The sequence below is a fragment of the Ursus americanus genome, chromosome 6, assembly GCF_024610735.1.
Source record: "Ursus americanus isolate L20-20 chromosome 6, mUrsAme1.1.p, whole genome shotgun sequence".
Taxonomy (NCBI): domain Eukaryota; kingdom Metazoa; phylum Chordata; class Mammalia; order Carnivora; family Ursidae; genus Ursus; species Ursus americanus.
This window is the reverse complement of record NC_142132.1, coordinates 32,104,284-32,131,405: the sequence shown is the minus strand read 5'-3', so window position 1 is coordinate 32,131,405 and position 27,122 is coordinate 32,104,284. Positions and strand designations below refer to the sequence as shown.

Sequence of the window (27,122 nt, the reverse complement as noted above, 5' to 3'; positions counted from 1 at the left end):
TTAATTTAACTTAGAAAAGGTTGGAGTCTACCTAACCTAACCGTTCCCTCCAAAGAAAGCAAAGGTTTCTTTTGCCCTCTGTGCTTGAAACTAATTAAAAGGAAATATTTTTACATTATAGTCAGAACTCTCAGATAAAATGCTTGACGTGAAGGATTGTTGGACATATTGTAATTGTTTAAAGTCATAGGAATTGGTTTTACATACAGATGAGGTGATAAAGTATTGATGGCTATTTGAAATTTGGTTTGCAGTTTTGTTGAGAACTTTGACTTTAGAATGTTAAGTATCCTAATACCTTCTGTATTAAAATATTGGTTTAGTTGGTAGCATCCTTTTGTGATAGTGTAATCAAGAAGTTCTTTTTCAAACTCAACTTATAAAGCTGGTAACATAACTAGGTCATTTACTTTGAAAGTAATTTTATATTTTCTCTACTAAACAGTTGTATATTCAGGAATGGACTTAGATGATCATTCTTTTTTATTAGTGATAGGAAGGAAGCTAAATTTCAGTTGAAGTAAATTTAACTTTTTTTTTTTAAGAATTTATTTATTTTCAAGAGAGTGAGAGAGCATGAATGGAGGAGAGGGTAAGAAAGGAGGCAGAGAATCTCAAGCAGACTCCGCACTGAGCATGGAACCCAGTGCAGGGCTTGATCTCACAACCCTGAGTGAGATCCTGACCTGAGCCAAATTTAAGAGTCAGACACTCAACTGACTGAAACACCCAGGCACCCCGAAGTAAATTTACTTTTAATAACTTTGTTTCCTTTTAATGACTCTTAACAGTTTGACTTTTTACCTATTCATTTTAATCATGAAATTTATAACCATTAGAGAATAGTAGAACAAGGGTTAGTAGAGTAAGAATAGAATAGTAGAATTAGAATTTGTAGAATAGAGAATAAGAATAAGGGTACCAAAATCAGTCATATGTGGTTCAAATCTTGGTTCCACTATACATTAGGTTTGTGACCTTGGGCAAATTAATGAACATCTAAGAGAATTTGTTTTCTTCATCTGTAAATGGAATTAGATTATTAGGTATCTCAAAGGATTGCTCTAACAGTTATTTGTGATAATGAATATAAAATTATAGTGAAAGTGAAATTTGCTAAGAGTATGTACAATATCATCATTGTCAGAAAATAAGAAAGTGAAACATAACACTACTCTTAAAGAGTTCTCAATTCAAGTCCAAGATACATCTTTAAGTCTGCTTCAAGTTCTACATTTGTAGATCCAGAATAACATAAATGAGACATGTGGAGTCAAGCATGGAATTGAGCTGAGTTGCAGGTCTTCTTGTAGACAAGCGCTGTAAATCTTCTCTGGAAAGATGTCCTTTGATGTTTTAAAATGCATTACTGTATTTTTATTATTAGATCAATTTTGTGGCTCCTAAAGGTGAGGATTTATTCGGTGAGCCTTTCTTCTTCCAGAACAGCTTTAAAATTTGAGTGGAATAGTGAAACTGGATGTGGCTTGGAATCAGTTTGAAGTCAGAAATTGTGAACTTCAGTTTGGTACCTGATAACTGCAAAAAATAAAATTGTGTATCTAAATTAAAAAATTATTTCTGCCTCTTTTATCAAATTATTGATAGATTCAAATAATAGAAATTTTGACTTTTTAAAAAGATGTTCTTTCTAAACCATTAGTTGTAATGAAAAATGAACAGAAAGGAGAAGAGATCAAAATAGTAAGAGTCCGTTTGAAATATGTCTAGTCAGCTTTTTTATAAATATCTGATGCTTGGCAATATAAGAATACTTATTATAGTACAGTCATACATTGGAACACTGTGCAGTTGTTTAAAAAAAAGAAAACTAAAACAGATTTAGCCTCCTAATAAGGGGTAGCTTCCAATATAATAAAGCAGGATGCAGGTCAGTGCTGTAATATGTTGCCACAAAATTTTTTTTAACAGGAAGATAGATCTGTATATACTTGTGCCTGTATATTTTCATCTTTAGATTTCTGGTAAGCATAGTTACATCTGAGGGAAGGAAATTTATTTTTCATTCTATACTGTTTTATACTATTTGAATTTTTAAAAAATCATTGTATTGCCTCTAAACAAACTTTATAAAAAAGATTAATCGAAGCAAAAATGGTCTTGGCATTTTGGGCAATACATAAATGTTGGTGTTTGGTAAGAAGTATTTTTTGCTGTTCACCTGTTATTGAAATGTTCTGTTTTTGTGTAATTTAGAATATCAGTAATGGTTAGAAAGTAAAGACAAAATCTGAGAATTGAGAAAAAATTGTTTCTTCTGTTCTTGAAGTCGTATCGAGATCCTGTGTATGGATGCATAAAGTGGTAGTCTCAAAGTGATTGGGGACTTAAAATGAAAAGATATGAGTAGAGATTTTTAATGCAGGTCCTCTGACCAAATCTGAAGTTTAGGTAGCTTTAGATAACAATATCATAATGGAGAAACCAGTTTCAAAAGAGAAGGAAAATAAGCACTAGCATTTATTAAGGGTCTATAAGGTGTCAGGAACTTTATGAAAATTATCTTATTTAATGATCAGTATTCCCATGAGTAGGTATTATTTTTCTCTAATTTACTTATGAAGAAAGACAAGTTCCAGGAGTGACCATGTAACTTTCTTAAAGTCCCAAATACTGAAAATCTGGTATTTGAATCTAGGTCTGACTGACTCCAAAAATCATTTTTCTGCTATTCCACAATGATACTCCTTCAGCAAAAGCATCTCTTCCTGCCTCATATGTACATTCTCTGTTGTAGCTATTTGGATAACCACTGTGCAATATTTTGATTTTCTATCTTTCTAGTTGTGGTAATAAATAGTTTTGGTAGAATCAAGTTCTTCAATTTGCCACAATTTTGATGCCTGCTATGTAAAGGGAGACCTGAGCTATAATAGGATTTTTCTCTATTTTTAGGACTAAAAGTTAAATCAGAATTCATTTCCCCCCATATATCCAATCTGTTAGCTAAAAGGTATATTCTACAGATTCTTCAGATCTCTGCAGTTGGGCTTCTGCCCCCTCTCTGCCCTCAGATGTTGCTCCCACCGAAGTCACCCATGACCTCCTTGCTACAAATTCCAATGGGCACTTTTCAGAATTTGTCTTGCTCTATGATGTTGGATAGTTGATCACTTCCTCCTTTGTAGCTTACATCTAAGTGCTTCCAAGATTTTACATTTATTATCTCATTTAATACTTAAAGCCCCAGGATATAAGTACTAGTACTATCTCCACTTTATGAATGAGAAAACTGAGGTTAGAAGAGGTTAACTAACTTCTCCAGTGTCACACAGCAACTCCCTATCCTATGTATACTTAGTGAAATGCTCTTTTCCTTTGGTGTCTAGAACAACTGGGTTTCTTTTATTTCTTTGGGCATTTCTTATTCTTCAGATGTGCCTCTTCCTGTGTCTACCCTTAAATATTTGTCTTTCCTGGAAATCCATATTTCTCATTTCTTCTTGTCCTGAATAATCTCCCTGAACACACTTATGAATGGTTTTAATCCTCACCTGTGTACGGATGGCTCCCAAACTCCTCCGGTATGCACGTACCGCCTTCAGATCCACTTTGTCCAAAACTGAACTTACCACCTTCCTCCCCACAAATCACAAATTTGCTGCTGCTTCTGTGTTCATTCTCTCAATGGCATTATTATCTACCCAGCTACCCCAGCCAGAAACCTGGGAGTCCTAATGAGTCTGCCTTCCTCCCCTCACTCTCTTTCAACAAGTTCTTTTTCTGTTTTCTGAATATCTCTTCTGTTCATTTCTTCTCTCCAACTGTACTATCACTGCTCAAGTTCAAGCCTCATTATCTTTTGCTCGAGCTATTACAATAAAACTCTAACTTCCCTTCAGCAAAACTTCAGCTTCATCCTACCCACAACGCTACGGCTGGCATAACAGACACAGATCAGAGCATGCTATGCCCTTGCACCTGTGGATAACCTCCAACCCCCTCAGCATGCCATTCAGGTCCTGTCCTGTCCGCAACTATTGCCTGCCTCTGTCATCCAACCTTATCATCCCCTCTTCCTCCCATACCCCCTTATAATCTGAGCGTCTGGAAATCACTTGTAATTCATGCAAATAAGTCATGATCTCTTTTTTCTCTTTGTGACTTTGCCCATGATGAAAATTCTTAGAATGCCTTCTTCCACCTTGTTCATTTATAAAACTCGTGTTTATTCTTTGTGGAATAGCTCAGTCATCACTTCCTCTAAGAAGCCTTCCTTTATCCCCCACCTGTGTTAGGCAACTCTCCCAAGTGATCCCATGTTTCCATGTATATATTTCTCATGGCATTTAACTCTCAAAGCTACCTTGTTCCAGTGTGGCCCCAGCTTTACAAATGAACCTTTTCCATGGCCAGGAAAAAAAATAAAAAGAGTAAAAGTTAAAATATATGAATGTATTTTTCCTACTATTTATTAATTTTTATTTTGTTTTCCCCCAGAACTTTATGAAATCTTCCTCTCAAGAGCAAAAGAACGGTGGAAAAGCTTCAGTGAAACAAGTTCAGAGAATGATACAGAAGGTGTGATTTTTTTTTTAATTAAAATTTCTGGGTGAAAATCCAGCTAGTGAAGATTCTAGTGTGATTTTTACCATTTGTCAGGAGCTGTAGTAATTGCTTTAGAGCATAATCTTCTTTAATGTAAATAGCCCTTTAAGTAGGTGGTCTTATCCTGAATGGTATAAGGAGACTGAGGCTCAAAGTAGTTAACTTGTATGCAGTGAAGCTGTGACATAAACCCAGGGTTTTGGACCTCGGAACCCAGGATTTATTCACAACATTAAGACTGATACTTAAAAAATGAAGTATTTTTAAGCCAACTTTTAACTTAAAGATAGATGGTCTTCACTCCTCACTTATGACCTCCTGTCTCCTCACTCAGTGACTTTCATTCACTCCCTAATACATTATTTATAATTCTTATCGTGCCTTAGCCTTTGTTCATTTAATTAACTCATAGACCTCATCTTTCCCTCTACTCAGTTTTTTTTCCTAATCATTTTGGAGAAGATAGGATCACCTTTTTCCTGTTACCATTATTTATTAACTATAGGTAAATTTATTCAGCCATCTCTTGTCCTTGAATAATGGAGAGCTATTTCTCTGCCAGTCACTTTTCTTTCTATATTTGTTCTACTTCATAGATAGCAAACATTCTTCTCTTGCCAGTAAGTAAAACTGTAAAAATGAACATGGTTAGGAATAGAGAAGTGATATATATCACAGAGTGATTTTTTATGAGTATGTAAACAACTCCGTATAATTCCTTGATTACTCTTCTTTCTATTTTAGGAGAGTGAACAGTAGGGTGGGAAGAATTGACTTAACAAGGTTAGAGAGAAGATTTGATTTTGAGATGGGTTCATGTAAGTGTCATCCTGAGACCTGTTAGCTATGTCAGCTATTTGTGGGAAACTAAAAGTGCAAGAAAGGTGAAGATATAAGAAGCTTTATACTGGAAAGGCCTTAGCTGTTACATAATTCTTTTTGAAATCATTTTATGAAGTATTGAAAGTATAAGAATTAAAATCATACACATTTACTTCTGAGACATTTTTGTCACGATTAAGTGGTGAAAGTTGCACTTCAGTAGAAACTAATTGCATGTAATGAAGAATTGTTCCATTGGGAAACAGTATTCTGTCTAAATTACTGATTTCTTATTACCTTTGTGCTTATAATTTGCAGTTGTCATTTAACTTTTTTGGCCATTTTTTTTCAAATATTACTTCTGGGGGTGTCTGGGTGGCACAGCAGTTAAGCGTCTGCCTTCGGCTCAGGGCATGATCCCGGCGTTATGGGATCGAGCCCCCACATCAGGCTCCTCTGCTATGAGCCTGCTTCTTCCTCTCCCACTCCCCCTGCTTGTGTTCCCTCTCTCGCTGACTGTCTCTATCTCTGTCGAATAAATAAATAAAATCTTTAAAAAAAAACAAAACAAATATTACTTCTGCCTCAAATCTCATCTTTTTGGACATGTGTATTAGACCATTTATCAGTGTCCTGTAAGTCTTTCACTTAAAAAACGTATTTTTTTTCTTTTTCTGCCTCAGTTTAGATGATTTTTATTGACCTGTAATCAATTTCACCAATCCTCTTTCTTCTGGTATCAGTCTATTAGATCTGTCCAATGAATCTTTAATTTCAGGTATTATATTTTGTAATTCTAGAATGTCTACCTGGTACTTTTTATAGATTCTATTTCTCTGTGGAAATTCTTCATCTTTCCATCCCATACAACCCCCCCAACTTTTCCTCTATTTTCTTTAACATTTAACAGTTAATATTCTTGTTTGTTAATTCCAATACTGGGTCATCTTAAGGTCTGCTTCTGTTGGCTTGTTTTCCCCTTAATTATAAGTTATATTTTCCTGCTTCTTTGCATATCTTAAAATGTTTTATTATATGTCATTCATAGTATATAAGAAGAATATATAAACTGAAGTTGATGTTTCCCCTGCAGAGGAAGCGTGCTGTTTTCTGTCAGGCAGTTGGAGTATCACGTCAGTTCAATCAGTAACTGAGCTAGATTAGGCCGAGTTTCCAGCTTTAGATAAACTTAGTTCATTGTGAGTGTCAAACAACTTGGTAGGAAGAACTGTCTTTATTATAGACTTCTCCCTCTCCTGAGATACTCTCCTAAAGGCCTTGTGATTTTGGGTGATTTCCTTCTGCCTTTCCAGCCCAGCCTTCTGCACTGTACTAACACTCAGCAAAAGTCCCGTGGGGTAAACCAGTTATACATTTAGGCTCCTCCAGATTCTATCACATCAGTCTTATTTGGCCATGAAAAGCTGTTTTGGTTTCTCTTTTCCCAAGCAGAGTACCTTTGTCTATAGCAGGCGCAGTCCTGAATCATGCCCAGATTTGGTAGATGCCTCCAGGAAGAAAAATGGCTTCCTAGGAAAGACTCCTCTCTTTCTGGGATTTAAATCCTCTGGACCTCTCTATGTCCACAGCATTCTTAGGCCTTTTTAAAAGCCTTATGCTATTTGAAACTTACTTGTTTTTTCCCAGTTGTTACTGTGGGAGTGATAGTCTGCACTTACCTTGTATAAAAACTGGAAGTAGAAATCTTTCATATACCTTTCTGTTAAATATATAAATATTTTCTTCATGTAAGAGGCTCTAAATTCCAGCAAAAGCTGTGTGGCATTTCTTTAAATTCCTTGATGATTCATCTTTTAACTTCCCTTAAGTAATGTATCGATGCTGTGTGATCATTTTGTATGTACAAGATTGAACTGGGTATAGCCAAGTAATCAATTTTATCTACCTGGCAAATGCAGGTGTATCTGTTGCTGATCGGGAGGCCAGTCTGGAATTAATTAAGTTGGACATATCCCGTACATTTCCATCCCTTTACATCTTTCAGAAGGTGAGGGTTTCTAACCAGTTGTAACTACTTTTTAAATTTTTTTGTAGTCCAAGGCAACAAATTCTCAAGTGCATAGCTATTACTTTTTTAAAAAGGCAAAACTATAAAAAATTAGAGACCTTTATATAAGAGTGTGAAACTAGTAGGAAAATTCTAAAGGAATTTCTGTTATTTTGTTCTACTGACTGAATGCATTGCAGTTAGCATACTCATAATACCTTTCTTCATTAAGGTGAATTTCTTTGTTTTACTTTTTATTCTGTAAGATATTTTAATTTTAACATTTTTACTTAGTCAGTTGTTAAAATATAAAGAACATTTTCCCAAATCTTAGTTTTCCAGAATTACTATTGAAATAGGAGAATATAGTTCATAAAAATGATTTTGTACATAGGCTGTCATGAGTTGCTTATACTTTATGAGAAATGATTACATTTTGTATGTACTTCATATCTCACACGTGGAATTTCTCTGTGTTTAGATTGATAAAATGAGATAATTTTTACCATTAAGATTATTAATAAACTTAATTTGGTGTAGCTTGATAGTTTCCTTTTAGTAAAGTTGTATGAAATGAAACAGTCTGTTTTCATCATAATCTTGTACCAAATCTAGAAATCTTTAAAATAGTACACAGACTGTATAACTTGCATCCATCAAGTGAATTTATTTAGCTTTTTTTTTTGTTCAGGATTAAATATTTTTATTCTTTAGAGAAAACATCTTACAGAGTAGTGTGTTTAGAATATTTCTGACAGGGATAGAATATACTAACTGAAACTACTCATTTAGGAAATGCTAAAGTTTATGTAAAAATTACTTATTTGGGAATTAACTTACAGACAATTATTTGTATAGTTTGACATTTCATTTTTCTCTCCTAAGGGTGGCCCGTATCATGATGTCTTACATAGTATCTTAGGGGCGTATACGTGTTACAGACCTGATGTTGGTTATGTAAGTATTTGCTTCAATCTGGTTTTCAAATGTAAACATTTTATCTATCTTACCAAGGTATCTTATGTTGTACTAGCTCCCAAATGTCTGTATCTCTCTGTCTTATTTTAATTCTTGGGCCTGTCAACTGACTGAAAGAGGAACCTTGCCAGGGTCTTGTGAGACTGCTTGCCAGATTTCTGGGAGAACTACGGGGGGTTTTATTATTGTTGTAAACTTTTATTAATTGCCACTGCCGTTAGTGTGGTGCCTGTTCCCCCCTCCCTTTGCCTGTGCCTCTAGAGATAAACCTATATTATGCAGGTTGAGGGAAACATAGGCACTTGTCCATATAGAATAGAGGAGGGGATTTGCTCCTTTTATAAATTTTCAACCAATCCTAGTTTTAGCCTTACCGCCCAGTTTCAAAGGGGCCTGGTAACTCCAGTTTCTGAGCCTTCCAGATCGTGGCAGAATTGGTTTGCTGCTTATTGGGTTCCCCCTCTGCAGATATCTTAGTTTCAACATTCTCCATTTAGTTACAGTTTTGAGAATGCTAGTGACATTTTTATTTACTGTTTATATTATTTTCCATTCTGTTTGTCCTCCTAGGCTAATATTTATTTTTTTCTTTGATGTCATTTTAGTTGGGTTTGGGAGGGAACAAAGAAAAATGTGAGTGTTCAGTTTGCCATATTTAATTGGAAGTCATAAAACCTCATCTTCTCACCTTTGTCTTTTTTTAAATTTTATTTATTTATTAGAGAGAGAGTGAGCAAGAGAGAGAGAGAGAGCCCAAGCAGGGGGGAGGGGCAGGGGGAGAAGCTCCTCCTGAGCAGGGAGCCTGATGAGGGACTCAATCCCAGGATCCTAGGGAGCCTGGGTGGCTCAGTCATTAAGGGTCTGCCTTTGGCTCAGGTCATGATCCCAGGGTCCTGGGATTGAGCCCCACATGGGGCTCCCTGCTCAGCGGGAAGCCTGCTTCTCCCTCTCCTACTCCCCCTGCTTGTGTTCTCTCTCTCATTGTGTCTCTCTCTGTCAAATAAATAAATAAAATCTTTAAGAAAAAAAAAAAAAAAATCCCAGGACCGTGGGATCACGACCTGAGCCAAAGGCAGACACTTAACCGACTGAGCCACCTAGGCATTCCCGAAATCTTTAAAAAATATGAACATTACATAAGGTTTTTTCTATTCTATGACATAAGACATGAGCAAGAGAGTTTAGACTCTTCATTTAAATTCCACTTTCTCCGTAAGGACTAACTACTTGGACCATCTTCTTTAATATAAAACCTGCCCGTTCCCAAACTTGGCACTTCCCCCCTTTACTGTGCCATATTTGTCCTGTAGCACTTATCACCTTTTAATGTAACGTGATTTATTTGTTTGTTGTTTGTACAAAGGTCATGATCCCAGAGTCCTTGGATCAAATCCCACATCAGGCTCCTTGCTCAGCAGGGAACCTGCTTCTCCCTCTACGTGCTACTCCCCCTGCTGGTGCGCCCTCTTTCTCTCTCTGACAAATGAATAAATAAATCTTTAAAAAAAAAAAAAAAAGGTTTTATTTTTAAGTAATCTCTGCTCCCAACATGGGGCTCATATTTAACCCTGAGATCAAGAGTCGCACACTCCACCAACTGAGCCAGCCAGGTGCACCCGCGATGTTCACTTATTTATTTATTTATTTATTTATTTATTTATATTTTTTTAAAGATTTTATTTATTTATTTGACAGAGATAGAGGCAGCCAGCGAGAGAGGGAACACAAGCAGGGGGAGCGGGAGAGGAAGAAGCAGGCTCATAGCTGAAGAGCCTGATGTGGGGCTCGTTCCCATAACACTGGGATCACACCCTGAGCTGAAGGCAGGCACTTAACCGCTGTGCCACCCAGGCGCCCCGATGTTCACATATTTAAGTTGACATTTAAATTTTTTTCATTATAAGTTTATAAAGGATTTAATTTTTAGCACTTGCTAAATATTATTTTAAAATAAAACTTGTATCTTTTTTAAAAAGTGTAGCCAATGGAATTTAAACAATAGAATGATTTTATATATATCATCCATTTAAAGAAAAATAAGAGATATATAGCTGTCAAATAACTGTTGTACACCTAAAACTAATATATGTCAACTATACTTCAATTTAAAAAAAGAAAAATATATGAATAAGCCCTACATGAATATTTTACTAATTATGCAGATTAGCTCTTTGAATTTATGTAAAATGACCACAATATAACCTGATAATGCCAAACCTTAGCGACAAACCAGTCAGCCAAATCAGATTTATTTTATAAGACGAGATAAGAGAATAGTATAAACTATGTTGGAATATATATTTCATGATGTGATTTGACAAAATAGGTTTTTTGTTTTTTTTAAAGATTTTATTTATTTATTTGACAGAGCATAAGCGGGGGGGTGGCAGGCATAGAGCGAGGGAGAAGCAGGCTCCTCACTGATCAGGGAGCCTGAAGTGGGGCTCGATCCCAAGACCCTGGGATCATGATCTGAGCCAAAGGCAGATGCTTAAGTGACTGAGCCACCCAGGCGCCCCGACAAAATAGGTTTTTAATTATATTAGTGAATAACACATTCTGAATCTATCAATAAATCACACAAAAGTTTTATTTCTGGAATTTATTCAGTATATCTTGAAAAAAAAGTGGTAATGGTTCATATTCCAGTTCTGTTTAAACGAACCAAGGGCACCAGTCTGTATTACTATTATCTATTTGTTCTCCTTGGGACTCTCTCCCTCAGTGGCTGTGCATTCTTTGATAGAAGGTGGTTTGGAAGAGGTGAGGTCACCAAATGAAAGCTGTTGCTATTCATCCTTGTTCTACATATAATGAAATTTGGTCCTCTTTCTTTTTTTTTTTTTTTTTTAAGATTTTATTTATTTATTTGACAGAGATAGAGACAGCCAGCGACAGAGGGAACACAAGCCGGGGGAGTGGGAGAGGAAGAAGCAGGCTTCTAGCGGAGGAGCTTGATGTGGGGCTCGATCCCATAACGCTGGGATCACGCCCTGAGCCGAAGGCAGACGCTTAACCGCTGTGCCACCCAGGCGCCCCTGGTCCTCTTTCTATTCACATATGACAGGAAGCGATGGGCTTTCCCCAAATGTTATTTTGAATTATCCTTTTGTTTCACATTTCATGCTTCAGGGCAATTCACCATCATAAGTTACAGGATGAGGACTGTGACTTTCACTTGCTAATGTGAATGTAGTGACATTCTTAGGCAAACCATGTGTAGAAAGCAAACATGTGAATGAAGGACCTGGGAATGGATTCCCTTAAAATAATCCATGACGGTGTACCGTGGACTCTCGGGAAGGTATTCTTTGTGTGTCTCCAGGGCACCCTCTTCCCAGTTTAAGACCATTGCTTGGTCTTTGCTTTGTTGAATTGTATTCTTTTTCTGCTGTGAGGAAATGGCTATAGGTTCCTTCTGAGTAGAATAAAACTTTAGAATCTTGAGTATCAGCTGTCTGTAGGTCCTCTAACATAAGCTTTCTCCTTTGCAGCAAGGAAGTAAGTAGCTATTATTTTGCCTGGGCTGTGTCTACTGTGAACTGGGCTTGCACTGTGGTGGGGCTGGAAGGTCGGTATAGCATAATCATAAAGGTGGGAGTGAGAAGACACACTTCCCAATATTTCAGGAGGAGTCAGAAACTGTAGGCCAGGATTCAGATATTATTGTAAGAACTTTGTAAGCTTTGTAACTTTCCCACATTGATTTTTCATTATTGCTCTCCATTTATCTATAGTGATTATCAGCAAAACTAAAACAAGAAAGATCTGCATGCATGTGTGCAAGGGTAGTAAAGAATGGGGAATCTGAGTAGATGACCTCCTCCCATGACCTAGGCAGGCATACGGGAAGGAAGAGAGACTTCAAGTAACAGAAAATGGGTGGGTTACACAGGTACTTCAGTGGGTGAAGCTTTACTGCTACTACTACTACTACTACTACTACTACTACTATTACTACTACTTCTTCTTCTCCTTCTCCTTCTTCCTTCTCCTTTTTCCCTCCTCCTCTTCCTTCCTCCTCCTCCTCCCTCTTCTTCCTCCTCTTCCCTCTTCCCTTCTTCTTCTTGTAATATGCCCAATGTGGGGCTTATACAATGACCCCTTTTTGATACTTTTTCAGTAGTTTCCTGACTATTTCCTCATGATTAGATTTAGGTTATGCATTTTTCATAGAAATACTACATAAATGATGTGCTCATTTTGGTACATCACAAGTTAGTAAATCATACAGAATATTCAGAAAAATTGGACTTTGAAGATACTGTAGAAATAACTTTATTTTCTTGTCATCTGTGCAAAAGAGTGATACATGATAAATCTGAATGAGCTTTTAAATTGCCTTGTGATTTGATGCATCATCAAATACAAAAGCATTGTCATTGTTTAATTGGCAGCATTTTCCTTTTTTAGTGTTATGTAAAATAATGCTTCTTAAACAGCATCTTAGATTCAATTAAATATATTAATTCCTTCTATTTGCTGCCCGTCTATTACAGACAGCTAACAGCTTGTCCCTTGCATCCATCCCGCAGATTTTGTAGTATTAAGAATACAGTTGTGAACGAACAGACATGGTCTTGTCTCTGTACTGTATTAGTTTCCCGTTGTTGCCATGACAAATTGCCACCAACTTAATGGCTTTAAACAATACAAATTTATTATCCGACAGCTCTGGAGATGAGAAGTCTGAAAGTCAAGGTATCAGCAGGGCTGTTTTCCTTCTGGAGGCTCTAGGGAGGAATTCATTTCCTTGCCTTTTCTAGCTTCTAGAAGCTGCCTACATTCCTTGGCACTTGACCCCCCCACCTCTATCTTCAAAGCCAGTAGTATAGCATCCTCAAATCTCTGTGTGACTCTCCTGCCTCCCCATTTCCTTCTTTCATTTATAAGGACCCTCATGATGATTACATTGGGCCCACCCACATAATCCAGGATAATCTTACCATCACAAAATCCTTAATTTAATCACATCTGCAAAGTCCCTTTTTCGTTGAAAGATAGCATTTTCACAGGTTCCAGGGATTAGGACGTGGGTATGTTATTTTGCCCCCCACACGCTCTATCCTTATGGAATGTATACTCTAGAAAATCAAATTAGGGAGTTACTGTAAATTTTGTAAAGAGTACTCAGAAGAAGCCAGAGAAATAGGAGGAGAACAAAGTAATACTGGATCACAGAAGCAAAGGGAATTCTAAGAGGATAGAAAGTGCCCATTGGGTTTTACAAGTTACTGGTTATCCTGGCAAGAGGAGTTTCAAGATCAGGTAGTAATGGAGTGAGAATCCAGACTGAAGTGTGCTAAAAATAAAAACTTCAAAGGGAGCTGAGAAAGTGGAAATAGTGATTGTAGGCAAACCTTCAAAACATTTGGCTGGGAAAAAAGAGACAGTGGTTTCATTGTAAATACTGTTAGTGTTGTTTTTGTGGAAGTCTATTATGCAAATCTCTACCAGAAGTAAGTGCCTGATGAAGTTTTTTAGTTAAAGAATGAGCAAGGGCTGCATATCACTTACCTGCTCAAAATGTACAGCAGTTGTCCCGAACTCACAAGCGAGCATCTGTGCGGCTGAGCTTTGTCCTCAAGGCTTTTCACTCCTTGTAATTGCATCCTACTTAAGTTCTTTCAATATAAAGATTGTGCTCCAGCTGGGCTGGTCCTATGTGTCTTTGCTCATCTTTTTTTTTTCTTTCTTGGGACGGTTTTTTCTTATTTCTTCATCCTCCTTTTCCTGGAACCAGCCTTACTGTCCACCCACCCACCACCTCTTCTGTCTTTAGAACTTCAGCAGCACTTTTCATACGTTTCTTTTATTCTCAGTTCCTCACTTTCTACCTCAGACAGATGTGCTGTGGCAATGAAGACAATCACCGGATTTTCACTATCCTCTACTTTGAAAGACTTGAGACTGAGAGAAAATGAAAGTGAGATTAGTACACGGCTTTTGTAGCAAGTAAAAGCTGATACTTTCTCCTTTTTTTCCAAAATTTTCCCTAATTCTTTTTAAACCGTAACACATGAACAAGAAATTTAAGATGAGGGAGATTTCATAGTTATTGGCAGGTTCTCTGTATTTACTTTCATTGACAAAAAGAAATCTTGATTAATTCTACTTTAATATCACTTTATAATTTTTAAGGAATACAGTAAGATAAACTGTATAGAATTATTATTGTAAGCACATTTTGACTAATTTCTTTTCTCTTTGAAGGTCCAAGGGATGTCCTTCATAGCAGCAGTTCTCATCCTCAATTTGGAAGAGGCAGATGCCTTCATTGCATTTGCAAACCTCCTCAATAAGCCATGCCAGTTGGCCTTTTTTCGTGTGGATCACAGCATGGTATGAACATTTGGAAGGACTCGTGTTTCCCTTTGACTGTCAGTCTCTGTAGTCCGAATGCTCTTTTAGAGTGAAAAACAGTAATTAGAAGGCCAAAATAATCTGATCTAAAAGAAGTTTTTCATTGAATCATAGTTTTATGAATGCTTGAAGACTCAGAAAGAAGTGCTAAGCAAAATTTTCCTTTAATTTATTAAGGATTTAATTACTCTATTTATAAAGTATACTGTTTAATAACTTTATTGCGATTTCTGTCTTTAGATGTTGAAATATTTTGCCACATTTGAAGTATTTTTTGAAGAAAATCTCTCCAAACTATTTCTTCATTTCAAATCTTATAGTCTTACACCAGACATATACTTGATAGACTGGTAAGTCATAACATAAATAAAATACGATTAAAAGAAAATAAAGTAAAACTTTTTGTGTATTTTAGGAGCTAGAGTAAATCTCATGCACAGGATTATACATAGAAAAACTCCTTCCCTTATAAATATAGAAACTCTGATATTTTTGTGGGGAAGCATTTGATTAAGAACGTGGACTCTGGGCTGAAATAGAATCCCTCAGTTTGTGTTTTAGTTTCTTATCTATAAAATGGGAATAATATCTATATTTTGGGTTGTAGTGAAAGTGTTTTACATGGATTATCTCCTTCAGTGCCTGCATGCTACACTCTCAAAGGAGAGAGCCATTTCTTAATCATTCCTAACACACAAGAACTTATGATAGTTATGGTAGTGGTTTGTTTGTTTGTTTTTACTGAGGGCTTTGTTTTTTTCAAGGCTTTAGCCTGCTTTTTGACAGAGGAGTGATGCCTTATTTAGGTGCTAGTGCCTTTTTCCAACGTTGCAATTACAACTCTTCCTTGCTGAGGACTCTTGTGAGCCATTGCCAAGTGATTATAGAATGGTGGGGTGGTGAATTTTGCCAAAGGGATAGAGCAATTAAGATAGGTTAAGAGTACATATGAAACATTCAAACCTTAAATCCCAGTCATCAAATTCAGTGGATTTCATGCAAATGACACTAAGTTTCAATATAGAAAAATAATTAATGGACTTGATCAAATATGCTATATTCCCAGTTGTTTGGGGCTTCTTTGATTTAAGCTTTTTAAAAAAACTTTGTTATTTTTTAGTGTATTCTCCCCCCTCACCCCCTACCCCTGGGGCAAAAAAGGTTGTTTTATTAAAGCACAGGGACAGGACCTGAGGGCAGAAAGAGCTGCTGCCTGAGTGTATTCTTTTCCATTTCCACTAGGAACATTAGCGTTTCTTTGGGAAGGCCCCAAGATAATGGGGAGAAGAAAGGTTTTATGTTATGGGACCCAGAGGACCAAGGTCAAATACTAAATCTGTAGAGAAGGGGGAAAAATACTCAATTGTCAGTCTTGAGGAGTGTGAACATGAGGCAAACCAGTATCACGGTTGGTAATAGGGAGCAGAATGTAACTAACAGTGAGTACTGTGTACTTCTTAGGCACTGCTGGTATCCTCTCTCATTTTTTTTTTTTTTAAAGATTTTATTTGACAGAGAGAGACAGCCAGCGAGAGAGGGAACACAAGCAGGGGGAGTGGGAGAGGAAGAAGCAGGCTCCTAGTGGAGGAGCCTGATGTGAGGCTCGATCCCAGAACGCTGGGATCACGCCCTGAGCCAAAGGCAGACGCTTATTGACTGCGCCACCCAGGCGCCCCTCCTCTCTCATTTTGAGCAATGAATTACTATTCTCTGTACTACCAGGGGTGTGCTTTTGTTATGCAATTAAATATGTGTATATAATTTAAGAAATAGACATGGATTTTTGTTTCACTGCCTCTGCTGAACTTACTACATACAAATCCCAGAATCTGGGTGGGGGAATGGGATAGACCGGTGATGGGTAGTAAGGAGGGCACGTATTGCATGGTGCATTGGGTGTTATACGCAACTAATGAATCATCGAGCCTTACATCGGAAACCGGGGATGTACTGTATGGTGACTAACATAATATAATAAAAAATCATTAAAAAAAAAAAGAAAAACAAATCCCAGAATCTATCATGCAAGAAAAAAGAGGAATAAATAAGTGGCAGTGCTAAAGGTTAGGGGTAGGGCGGAGGGGGGCAAAGAGCCTTCAGTTCCCTTCCTCAAGTTTCATTAGCACTACCTCAAATAAACACAGTCTTTGTAAAGAAAAATGTGTACTTTGGGAGCGCCTGGCTCAGTCGGTGGAGTGTGCAGCTCTTGATCTCAGGATCGTCAGTTTGAGCCCCACGTTGGGTGTAGAGATTACTTAAAAAAAAAAAAAAAAAAAAAAAAGGTGTGCTTTGCCAAGGCAGCTTCAAGAGAAGTTCTCTAGTACCTACTGTCCCTGTTTCCCCAACCAGAATGCCGCCCTGAAGCACCACTGGATAAAAAATTACATGATCAGACATTGTCAGAAAGGATGGGAAAACCATTTTGGTGATTCTGTTGGAGCTATACACGCTCCAAAAGAAATAGTAAGTAAAGTTTGGTAAAGGGAAAAAAACCCAGTAGATGTTTGTGGTAGGAGAAAAGAGAGAAGTCAGATTACGATTTTGTATTTAGGTTACTAAAAGATGATACTTGTATTCCTCATACAATAATAAATAACTTTTGTTGAGCCTTTCTTATGTGCCAGGCACTGTTCTGAATACTTTACAATTATTCCTTTAATTTTCAAAACAATCCTGAGAGGTAGGTAATATTATTCTTTGTTTACTAATGAGGAAACTGAGGCCCAGCAGGGGTGGATATTTTGCTCAAGGTAACACTACTAATGTCAAACTCAGACATTCTGGTTTCAGAGCCTATCCCCTTAACCACTAGGTGTTTATGCCACTCTGATTTGTATTAGGCCATGTCTATGTGGAAGGTTGTAAATTAATTACTTTTACTTACTTTCCCACTATTCAAGTTCTTTGAAGGAAGGAGTCATATCTTATTTGTCTTTTTATCCCTAATTAAGCACTGTTCTTTTTATATAGAGATGATTAATGAGTGAATGAATAAATGAATGAAAAATTTCAATGACTATTTTCTCCCCAATTTTAGGATCTTCACACTATATAGCAAATCACTACCACTTGATCTGGCCTGTCGAGTCTGGGATGTATTTTGCAGAGATGGGGAAGAATTTTTATTTAGGACTGGCTTAGGAATCCTCCGATTATATGAAGATATTCTCCTACAAATGGACTTTATTCATATAGCACAGTTTCTAACTAAATTGCCAGAAGATATCACATCAGAAAAGCTGTTCAGCTGTATTGCAGCCATTCAGATGCAGAATAGCACCAAAAAATGGACTCAGGTACTGAGTGACCTTTTCCTACTTCTTCTAATGGATGTGTTAAAACAATCAGTTGACTGTTTATAAAAAAGTTATTTATTTCTCAAATGTTAGTGCTTAATTAAAAAACAGAAAAAAATAATTTTTGACTTTGAAAGGTAAGAGTTTTAGGCAGATTGCTCCTCTTTCACTTATCCAAACTTATGGTTTTTTATTTTTAGGTAAGTCCAGTAACTTTGGGGGGTTTTTTTGCCTTTTTTTTTTTTTTTTTTTTTTTACACTTTGGTATTTCAAATAGACAACAATTGTATCAGACATCTACTGGGCGGCTCAGTTGGTTAGACGTCCACCTCTTGGTCTCAGCCCAGGTCTTGATCTCAGGGTCATGAGTTCAGGCCCTGCGCTGGAGTCCACGCTGGGTGTGGAACCTACTTAAAAAACAAAAAACCACCTACCTTGTGCTAAGGATTTGCAATAGAATATAATGTATGATCCTGGCTCTTTAGATGCTTAGTCCTGTTAGGGAAGCAAACATTGGCAGTCTAAGTGCCATAAAAGCATTATCACTTGCTCCTTGAATGGTAGATGGTAGGTATCATACACTCACAGTTTTATTGCTTATGAAAATGAAATATAAGAATATGGGTCCAGAAAATGTTCTATTACCAAATAGTAGTTTCAGAATATTTGGCAAGTGATGAAACTGGAATCTAATTATATACCATAAAATTGGGTTGAAATGAACAAGAGGATTTGAGAATAGCAGTCTTGTAGGGGACAGAGTTAAATATAAAGCTTTTTCATATTAGTAAACTATAGTTACTTAAATCTCTTTAATCTGTGTGGTAGTTAATTTTGAGGATTAATCTTTCCTTTATATAATTTCCAGGTCTTTGCATCTGTAATGAAGGATATTAAAGAAGGAGACAAGAATAATAGTCCTGCTCTGAAAAGCTAATCTTCAAAATTAACAGACTAATTGAAACATAAATAATGTTTTGATAAAAGTTTTTCGTTTCCTATGTAAAAAGCATGGAAGAAAATGTTGGAGAAATCTAAAAGAATCAAGACATGGGAAACTGCTGATTTTGAATTCCATGACTGAAGTAAATGAAATGAGTAAACAATTGACAGTATTAATAAAAAAGTATTTTGTAGGGAGAGCCATTTTACAAAGGGAGAAGTTTAAATGGCTAGTTCATACTCCATAATTTGGAGTGAACTGTTTAATGCAATAAACTTTTTTAACAGCTTTGGAGATTATTCAAATTTTTACATCTTTTCTTTTTTAACAATTACCATAAAAGCACTTTGGAGGTCAGAGCAGGATTGTTAAGTACTACTTTAAATTCCAAAATACTATTTGAAATAAACACCTTAATACAAATATTATCTACGGTTCCAACCTTTTGAAGATATTAGAGACCAAGAGAAAGCGACTTTGATTGTAAATTATTTAAGTCACTGAAGTTGTTACCTTCATTCACAGGTTGGAGCAAATTTGGGTTTTCTGGGAACTGGAAATACTGGTGGGAGCTTGTTTCACATTTGTTTTACGTGTTTTTCCACAGTATCATGTCTGTTTGTTTCTGAAGGAAAATTGTCTCTTAAGGAATTCCTATCAGTCAAAGAATTTTAGCCTTTCTTTTTCTAGTCTAAGGAGTTATTCATCTAGTAATTTAAGGAAGCTAACTGGTAGGAGGAAAGTTCTTTGCACTTTAGTGGACTGAAGACTTGATTTTGGAAGTAAGTCCATAAATATAAATGAGATTTTTCACTGGTAAAAGTAAAACATATGAATTCTGAGAGTTCTGAAATAGCATGCTACTTGGCAAGACTTTAAACTTTTTAGTTAAAATTCCTTCACTGTCTGTAGAAACAAAATTTAATTCCAGTTTTAAATTTGAAACCTTAATATGTAGCCAAGTCTATGACTTGTAAAACACTGTGCATAATTTTCTAATCAATGGAAATAAGAGTAAAAAAAAAAAAAGATAAAATTAACTTTTTTCTAATGAGTCTAACTTTCATGGTATAGTGGATAAAGAAATTATTAATTATTGGTAAATCAATATGAAATTTATTATAATATGTTTAATCCTTGAACCTAAAATACATCACTTGAGTATTATAAGTGATACCTGTATAACATGCTCTTTGGTTAATAATTAGATGTACAGTGTGCTTTTATGTTTGCAGTTTGGTTTAAAACAACACTTGAGCATACTATTTCTGTTAGTGGTATATAGTCTTCAAACTAACAAGCCTGAGAACCTTGTTAGTTCAGTGACTGCCTCTTTAGGAGTATGGGACCAGATGGCGTCCGTATATTTTTACCCCATGGGTCATTCTAGCCTAGGGACCACTAGTGGAACCCTCAGAAGTTAACTCCTATCTTAGGAGCTTACTTAGTGGAAACTGGTATTGTAATAAATATTGAGGGAGTACCCAGGGTCTTGATAGGTTTTAGAATAATGACATTTTAACTCTGGTAACTACTTCCTGGATATTGGTGGCCCTGATAAGAGGGAACGTAACCTCTGGCAGTAATGTCATTGAAGTTATACTACCTGCCTAAATTTAATCTTACTTGTGCGTATTTGTTTCCTGACTTCGATCTAAATTACTGTATTTCTTTTTCTCATTTTTGTTATTGTACAGTTTCTTTACCTTTCAAGTATAAATGTGTATATAAAATGTAAATATGAGGAATTCACTAAAAACACTATTAATAATCACTGTGTAAATAAAACTTGAAAGCAGAGTAATTACTTGAAATGAGTTTTCATTACTTTGGGGATAACTGGTTTATTTAACCACATTTGGAGGGGAAAAAAAGGATTTTTTTTTTTTTTGCCAAATTTCTCTTCCAAGGGACTTTCTAATCCTTCAGCCTCTTGAGACTTATAGTGCTGGCAGCTCGATATTATCCTGTATCTTCCTTTGTACCTCCTATACAGGCAGTATAGGGTTATTCAACATGGCCAGTATATGACAGGGTTTTTTTTTGGTTAAAGTGTATTTTCAATTAAAAAATAAGTTTTCCTAAAACCTTCAAGATTATGTGAAATTTAATATGTATAATATGTTTCATTTGTTTTATATAAACATAAGTATATATATAGTTTCTTCTTTGTCCTTTCAGCTCAGGTATACGTTGTATTATTCAAGCGCTATTTAGAAAATCCAAGTAACTAGCATAGTTTTCTAAAAGTCATAGAACGTAATCATAATTTTTGCTGATTTCTTTTGTAGTGATGATCTTCATATGATGTTATTGGTTTGGGTATATTTGTTTGATTTTACAAAAACTAGGTAACATTTGCAAAAGGGCATTGAGATTTTCAAACCTCTGACTTCAGGGTAACAGCCTTCATTGTAGCTTAGGAATTGATGCTGTTTTTATCCAGAGCAGTCAGCGTTTTAGAGTCTATACTGTTGGACGGTATAATACTGAAGCATATAATCATGGAATAATTTATATTCATAATGCCATATGGTTTATTTTGATTTTTCTTATTTTTGAGTGGATAAAACTATTTTGTATTCCATGAGCATAATCAGACAGCAGAGATGGGTGTAAAAGAGGCAAAAAAACGTGAGACAACTAGTATTGGGAAATCAGCTTTTAATTTGCCATGACTAGTTGACATATACAGTGTCAGAAAACAAAGTCTTACCGCTGGGGAAAAGTGGTTTTTCTATCAAATTCATACTATTTTGATGTCAAAGCAGTGTCTAAAATATGAATTCCCAGATATAGTAAAACTTCATTAATTAGAACTACACTGCTTTACAACATGTAAAAACAAAAATTAAAATAGAAGATTTCAGGGAAACTAATGACTTCAGAGAGAGAAGAAAATCTGGCCCTTTAAAAATATTGTTTGTTTACTAACAGTGTAATTGCAGTAGAAGTGAATTACTTGGTACTTTAAATGAAAGGAATGTTTGCTAAGCCCTGCTAAACACTGCCTCTTAATATTTTGATAGGCTAAATAAAATTGCAAAGCTTAGGAAGTTAGCAAAATTGCATTTCTTTCCAAACATTCTACCATTCATATTTATCTGCCCTCAATTCCAATTAATAAGGTTTTACTATTTTCATTTCATTCTATGGGTTGGGTTTATTTTCTAATAAATACCAGAAAGAAGTTTTGACTTTTAAAAAAATTGCATTACAAAGTGTTTTATTTGTTGAACATTTGTGTAAACAGTACCTTCATGATTTTATTTAAAATGACTTTTGTACTATTGCGTTGTTTGGAAAATCAATTTTATAATAAAAATGTAAATGTAAACTAATACAGATATAAAATTGACAATATTGTATATATGTTCTCATTTTTCATCTTCAGGCAGAATACTGTACGTAATGGTATTATAAAAGCAGAAAGTGAAGCTTCAGTTTTTCCTGTTCTAGGCAATATTGATAATCAATATTGTAAGTAAATTATCTATTTTGATTATTACATAAATCCCAAGGCTTTTAATTTTAGTATCTGTATCATTAAGAAACTTTGAAAAGGAAGTATTGACTTGATTAAAACCTTATAGATTATATGTGGAGTGCCTGTGTTTGGACTTTGAAAGTGAGAAGATAAATTGGAAAGTGTTTGAATGATAGGGTTTGTTCATTTCTTAAAGTAAACCAAGTGATTTTAAATAAATTTTAGTGTAGAAAGGGGATTTCTCATTACTTTAATACTTCTTCTGATTTGATTTTTAAGGCCATTTATGTGAGCCCTTGAAAATATTCTTAGATTACATATTATCCCATCAAACTTTTAATTAGACTACATGTTTTTCTTTTCTTTTTTTTTTTTTAAGATTTTATTTATACGAAAGAGAGCGAGCGGGAGCAGTGGGGAGGGGTAAAGGGAGAGGGAGAAACAGGCTCCCCACTGAGCAGGGAGCCCGATTCTATTTGGGACTCGATCCAAGGACCCTGGGATCGTGACCTGAGCTGAAGGCAGACACTTAACCGACTGAGCCACCCAGGCACCCTGTTTTACTCTTTTAAAAATGCAAATCAAGGGGGTCCCTGGATGGCTCAGTCAGTTAAGCATCTGACTTCGTTAAGTGTCTGCCTTCAGCTCAGGTCATGATCCCAGGGTCCTGGGATTGAGCCCCACATCAGGCTCCTTGCTCAGTTTGGGAGCCTGTTTCTGCCTCTCCCCCTGCTTGTGCTCTCTCTGTCAAATAAATTTTAAAAATGCAAATGAAATCTCCTTGCTCAAGACCCTCTAGTGACATTCCTAATAATAACAATCCAAACTCTTTTACAGTGCTCTACAAGGTCCTATCTGTTCTGGTCTCTGCCTGTCTCTACAATTTCAACCACCACTCAACCTCATTAACTGTACTGCAGACCTCCGGATCTCTTGCCATTTCTCAATCTGCCAACAACCTATCTGCTTAATATCTAAGGGCTTTTACTCTTGCTGTTCCCTCCGAAATGCTCTTTACCTAGGTCTTTGTATGGCTTATGTTCTTTTCATTCAGGTCCCTGCTTCATGTCACTTCCTCAGAGTTGGACCTTCTGTAAATATCCATCCTCTATCATTCTCATGACCTTACTCTGCTTTGTATTTCTTTCTAGTATCTGTCACTCATCACTACTAGACATTGTTTTGTATGTTTGTTATTTCCACTACAGTGTAAACTCAGGTCAGAAACACTGTCTTTGTTTACCACTGAATTGGTAGTATCCAAAGTAGTGCTTGGCAATAGTCATGGTAGATATGGATGAATGGATTGTTTTTATTTTAGGCTATTCCTCAGTGAACCTACCTTTCATTTAAAATACATCTGTTACACGGGGCACCTGGGTGGCTCAGTCGTTAAGCGTCTGCCTTCGGCTCAGGTCATGATCCCGGCGTTCTGGGATTGAGCCCCGCATCGGGCTCCCTGCTCAGGGGAAAGCCTGCTTCTCCCTCTCCCACTCCCCCCGCTTGTGTTCCCTCTCTTGCTGCCTCTCTCTGTGTCAAATAAATAAATTATATATATAATTATGTTACATTATGCATGTAGCTAGAAACCCAACTCATAATATTTCTGGTTCATTCAGAATGAAGGTTCAGCATTTAAAGGTTGGGTAGAAGAGAGTGAACTAATAGATGTCAGAAATAGGAATATCAGCAGAGTGTTGGGGTCAGAAAAAAACAGGGGACAAGCATGTTTCCATAAAGGAGTGATAGCTAGTGTAAGGTGACAGTGAGGTTGAGACGAGGACTGAGACATGCCCGTTAAATTTAGCAGTGTGTAGATCATTGATTTCTCTAGGTAGTTTGGTGTGTGTTAAGTATAGCAGCCAGACAAATGGTTGAGGAATCAGTGGGAGACAAGGAAATAAGATTGCTAGTGTAAATAATTCTGAAGTTAGCTGTAAAGGGAAAGAGAAAGCAGATAGTAAATAGCTGGTGGGAAAAAAGGAGGTTGCCTTTTTCTTTTTTTAAGATGGGAGTGAATTAAGTATTTAAATATTAATGGAAGATATTCAGTAGAGGTTTAAGAAATAGAGAATGGGATAATATGTAATCTAAGAACAGGCTGCAGGGAAATGGATGCAGAGCATGACATAAGGGAAAGTGGAAAAGGTGTTCCGATGAAGGCAGGTTCGTAAATTTGGTGCTGGGAATCTGGAAGGGGAATTCTGACTCTAGCTATTATTTACTTTGGGAGGTAGGCAGGAAGTGGGGCCACCTAGTGTAAGCAAGCGGGAACATGGTTTTGTTTTTTGATTTTGGGGTTTTCCCCCCCCACTTCTACGATTGGGTGGATGAGCAAAACCATTAATATAAAAAGGATTTCTAGGAGAGGAAGACATTTTATGCAGGTGGGAAAAATAATGACTGTCACATCATAGAAGTAAATATCAGCGCCTCATCTGGACAGTCTACCCCGACTTTTGTGTCCCACCCTCCCCTGCCAACTGTGGTTCAGTCGTACTGGCCACCTTCTAATACTCAAACATGCCCAAGCTTGTTCTTGCTTCAGTCTCTTTGCACTAGCAATAGCTTCTGCTTGGACTTCAGTGAGGGGTTCAAAACAAGTCTCCCCAGAATGTGCCAATTTTGCATGCTGATTATTTTGAGCTGAAGACATTTAAGGTCCAAAAGACTCAAGAAGAGTTTTTTAGGTTCCCCCTCAACTGCCTGAAAGTATAGAGGGGCTGGTCCAGGAAGAGAAATATCACCAAAGATAGTCACAAAGAATATGGACTAGATGTGGTAAGCTGGTAAGCTGGGTAGGGCCTGTTTGTTCAAAGTTCTCTCTGTGTCTGCTTCCCTGTGCATGGCCTGGCGAACATTTGTTTACCAAACTTTGTTCTTCACTTTTTCATGTGCATTGTCTTCCTTCCCATTGAAGTCCCAGACCCTGTCCCCTTCTTTGTAACTCAAGTGGCATATAAGCCTCACTTGCCTGACTGTTGAGGAACCTCTTGTTTTCATTGTGGGGCTCCTGTATGTATGTAAGTAATTAAATTTGTTTTTCTTTTGTTAATCTGTCATATGTCAATTTGATTAATAGACCAGATAAAAGAACTTAAAGAGGTAGAAGAAAGATTTCTCTTCCCCTACAGTTGGCTACCACAAAGGGAAAAACTTCACTGGCTGGACAGTGCTCACGCTGAGGCTGCTACAGCTGAGAGATCCTGGGACCTCTGAAAAAAAGCTGGCAGAAGGTAAGAATTCTTACCACATCAGTCTCCCAGGTCTTTGCCTGCAGGGTCTGGTGGAAGCAAGAGTCCTTTCTTTTCCTTTTCTAAATTTAGATTAGCAGGAGGAGATATTTGTGGAACTAGTTCCTTGGGTATAGCAACTCTGGTAAAGATTTATTATGAGTACTCTTGATTTTTATTGATCCTTTTCCTCCCAGAGATGGTCACTGTTTTTCTTTGTCTCCATCTGTCTCTGGCATAGGCCTTATAAGTCAGGTGTTCAAGCCAGCCTTACAGACTTGCGAGTTCACAGTCCTCACCAGACCAGCGTCTGTGTAGACAAACTTTACTGTGGTCTGTGGGCACATGAGGTAAAGGCTCTTGCTAAGGGACATCTTTGAAGCCAAAGCTGCAAAATTGGTGGGCATGGGTTGAGCACTTAAGAGCTGTTAGAGTGCTCACCACCTAACTCAGAGACACATGTGTTAGGAGGATAAGCTGGTCACTGAACAGGTTGCATTGACACCAGGTCAACTGCCAACCTCAAGAAAATATCCATGCAACAAGGTACACACCGTACAATCCCCAACCCAGCAGCACATCCTCCTTAGGTATTAGTCTGGCTCCAAGAGACCCAAGGATTTAGCTAAAGCTGCTAAAAACCATATGAGAAAAACCAGATGGAAGTTTTCCTTTTGTCTTGTTCTGTGTCTTGAAAGCTTGGCTTTGTGACTAGTGAGAATATAGTCTCTGGTCTTGGACAACTGGAAGGTGCATTTACCAGTGTGCATCTTGGTGGCCAGTTGAATCGACTGCAATCCCCAGTCACACAGTCACAAGCAGCGTTCTCTGACTGTGCCAGTTTTAGGGGAGCTTATCATAAGGGGCTTTTGTCATCTCAATCCTCATTGTTTTGTTGGTGCTAGAAAAAATCCCATTCCAGTAGTGCCTGCCCCATGTCACAGATTAGTGGGTCTGTGACTGGAGGCAACGAAGACATTCTTTTCACTGCACAATTCTTAATGCCTGTAACCCTTTGCTGAGGGGCTTTACTTTCCTAGACTATCTTTGGAGTGAACTTTTTGGATCATGGGGGCCACATCTTCACCCACTCCAGGGATGCCTGTTGTGTTCATGGTAAAAATTTATTCTGATCCCAAAAGTTGCCTCTGGGTCTTTCCACAAAAAGGCTTATTGAATTGAGTTGCTTTTAGAATAAATATACCATTGTAGGTCTTACTCATCAATGGCCAGGTGATGGATTTCTTGAACCACAAAAACTTTTACATCTGAAAAGTTTTTAGAAAGCTCTCATCCAAACAACTGTCTTAACTGGTACCTATGGGAAGACCAAATTGAAAAGAGGACACAAAGAAGTATAATGGCTAGCCTTGGGGATTCCCTTAGTAAGAGGAAAGAACAGAAATCGAACTTAAAACAAAAA

General features: G+C 36.9%; 2 protein-coding genes across 6 annotated transcripts in view; both read left to right on the top strand.

Moving 5' to 3' along the window:
* TBC1D12 (TBC1 domain family member 12) overlaps positions 1-20,777 on the top strand; it is a 102,171-nt gene extending 81,394 nt beyond the window's left edge. For all 5 annotated transcript variants that reach the window (XM_045810076.2, XM_045810077.2, XM_045810078.2 and 2 more), the window contains 7 exons: positions 4,462-4,542; positions 7,311-7,399; positions 8,285-8,356; positions 14,591-14,719; positions 14,981-15,090; positions 17,778-18,036; positions 18,905-20,777. In XM_045810076.2, coding sequence (XP_045666032.2) covers positions 4,462-4,542; positions 7,311-7,399; positions 8,285-8,356; positions 14,591-14,719; positions 14,981-15,090; positions 17,778-18,036; positions 18,905-18,973 — 809 coding nt within the window. In that variant the 3' untranslated portion in view covers positions 18,974-20,777. The remainder of the gene's footprint in view (positions 1-4,461; positions 4,543-7,310; positions 7,400-8,284; positions 8,357-14,590; positions 14,720-14,980; positions 15,091-17,777; positions 18,037-18,904) is intronic.
* A 134-nt stretch (positions 20,778-20,911) lies between these two features.
* Positions 20,912-27,122, top strand: part of HELLS (helicase, lymphoid specific) — a 57,665-nt gene continuing 51,454 nt past the window's right edge. Inside the window, exon 1 of the mRNA XM_045809932.2 lies at positions 20,912-25,702. The gene's annotated coding sequence lies outside the window, so the exon portion shown is untranslated. The remainder of the gene's footprint in view (positions 25,703-27,122) is intronic.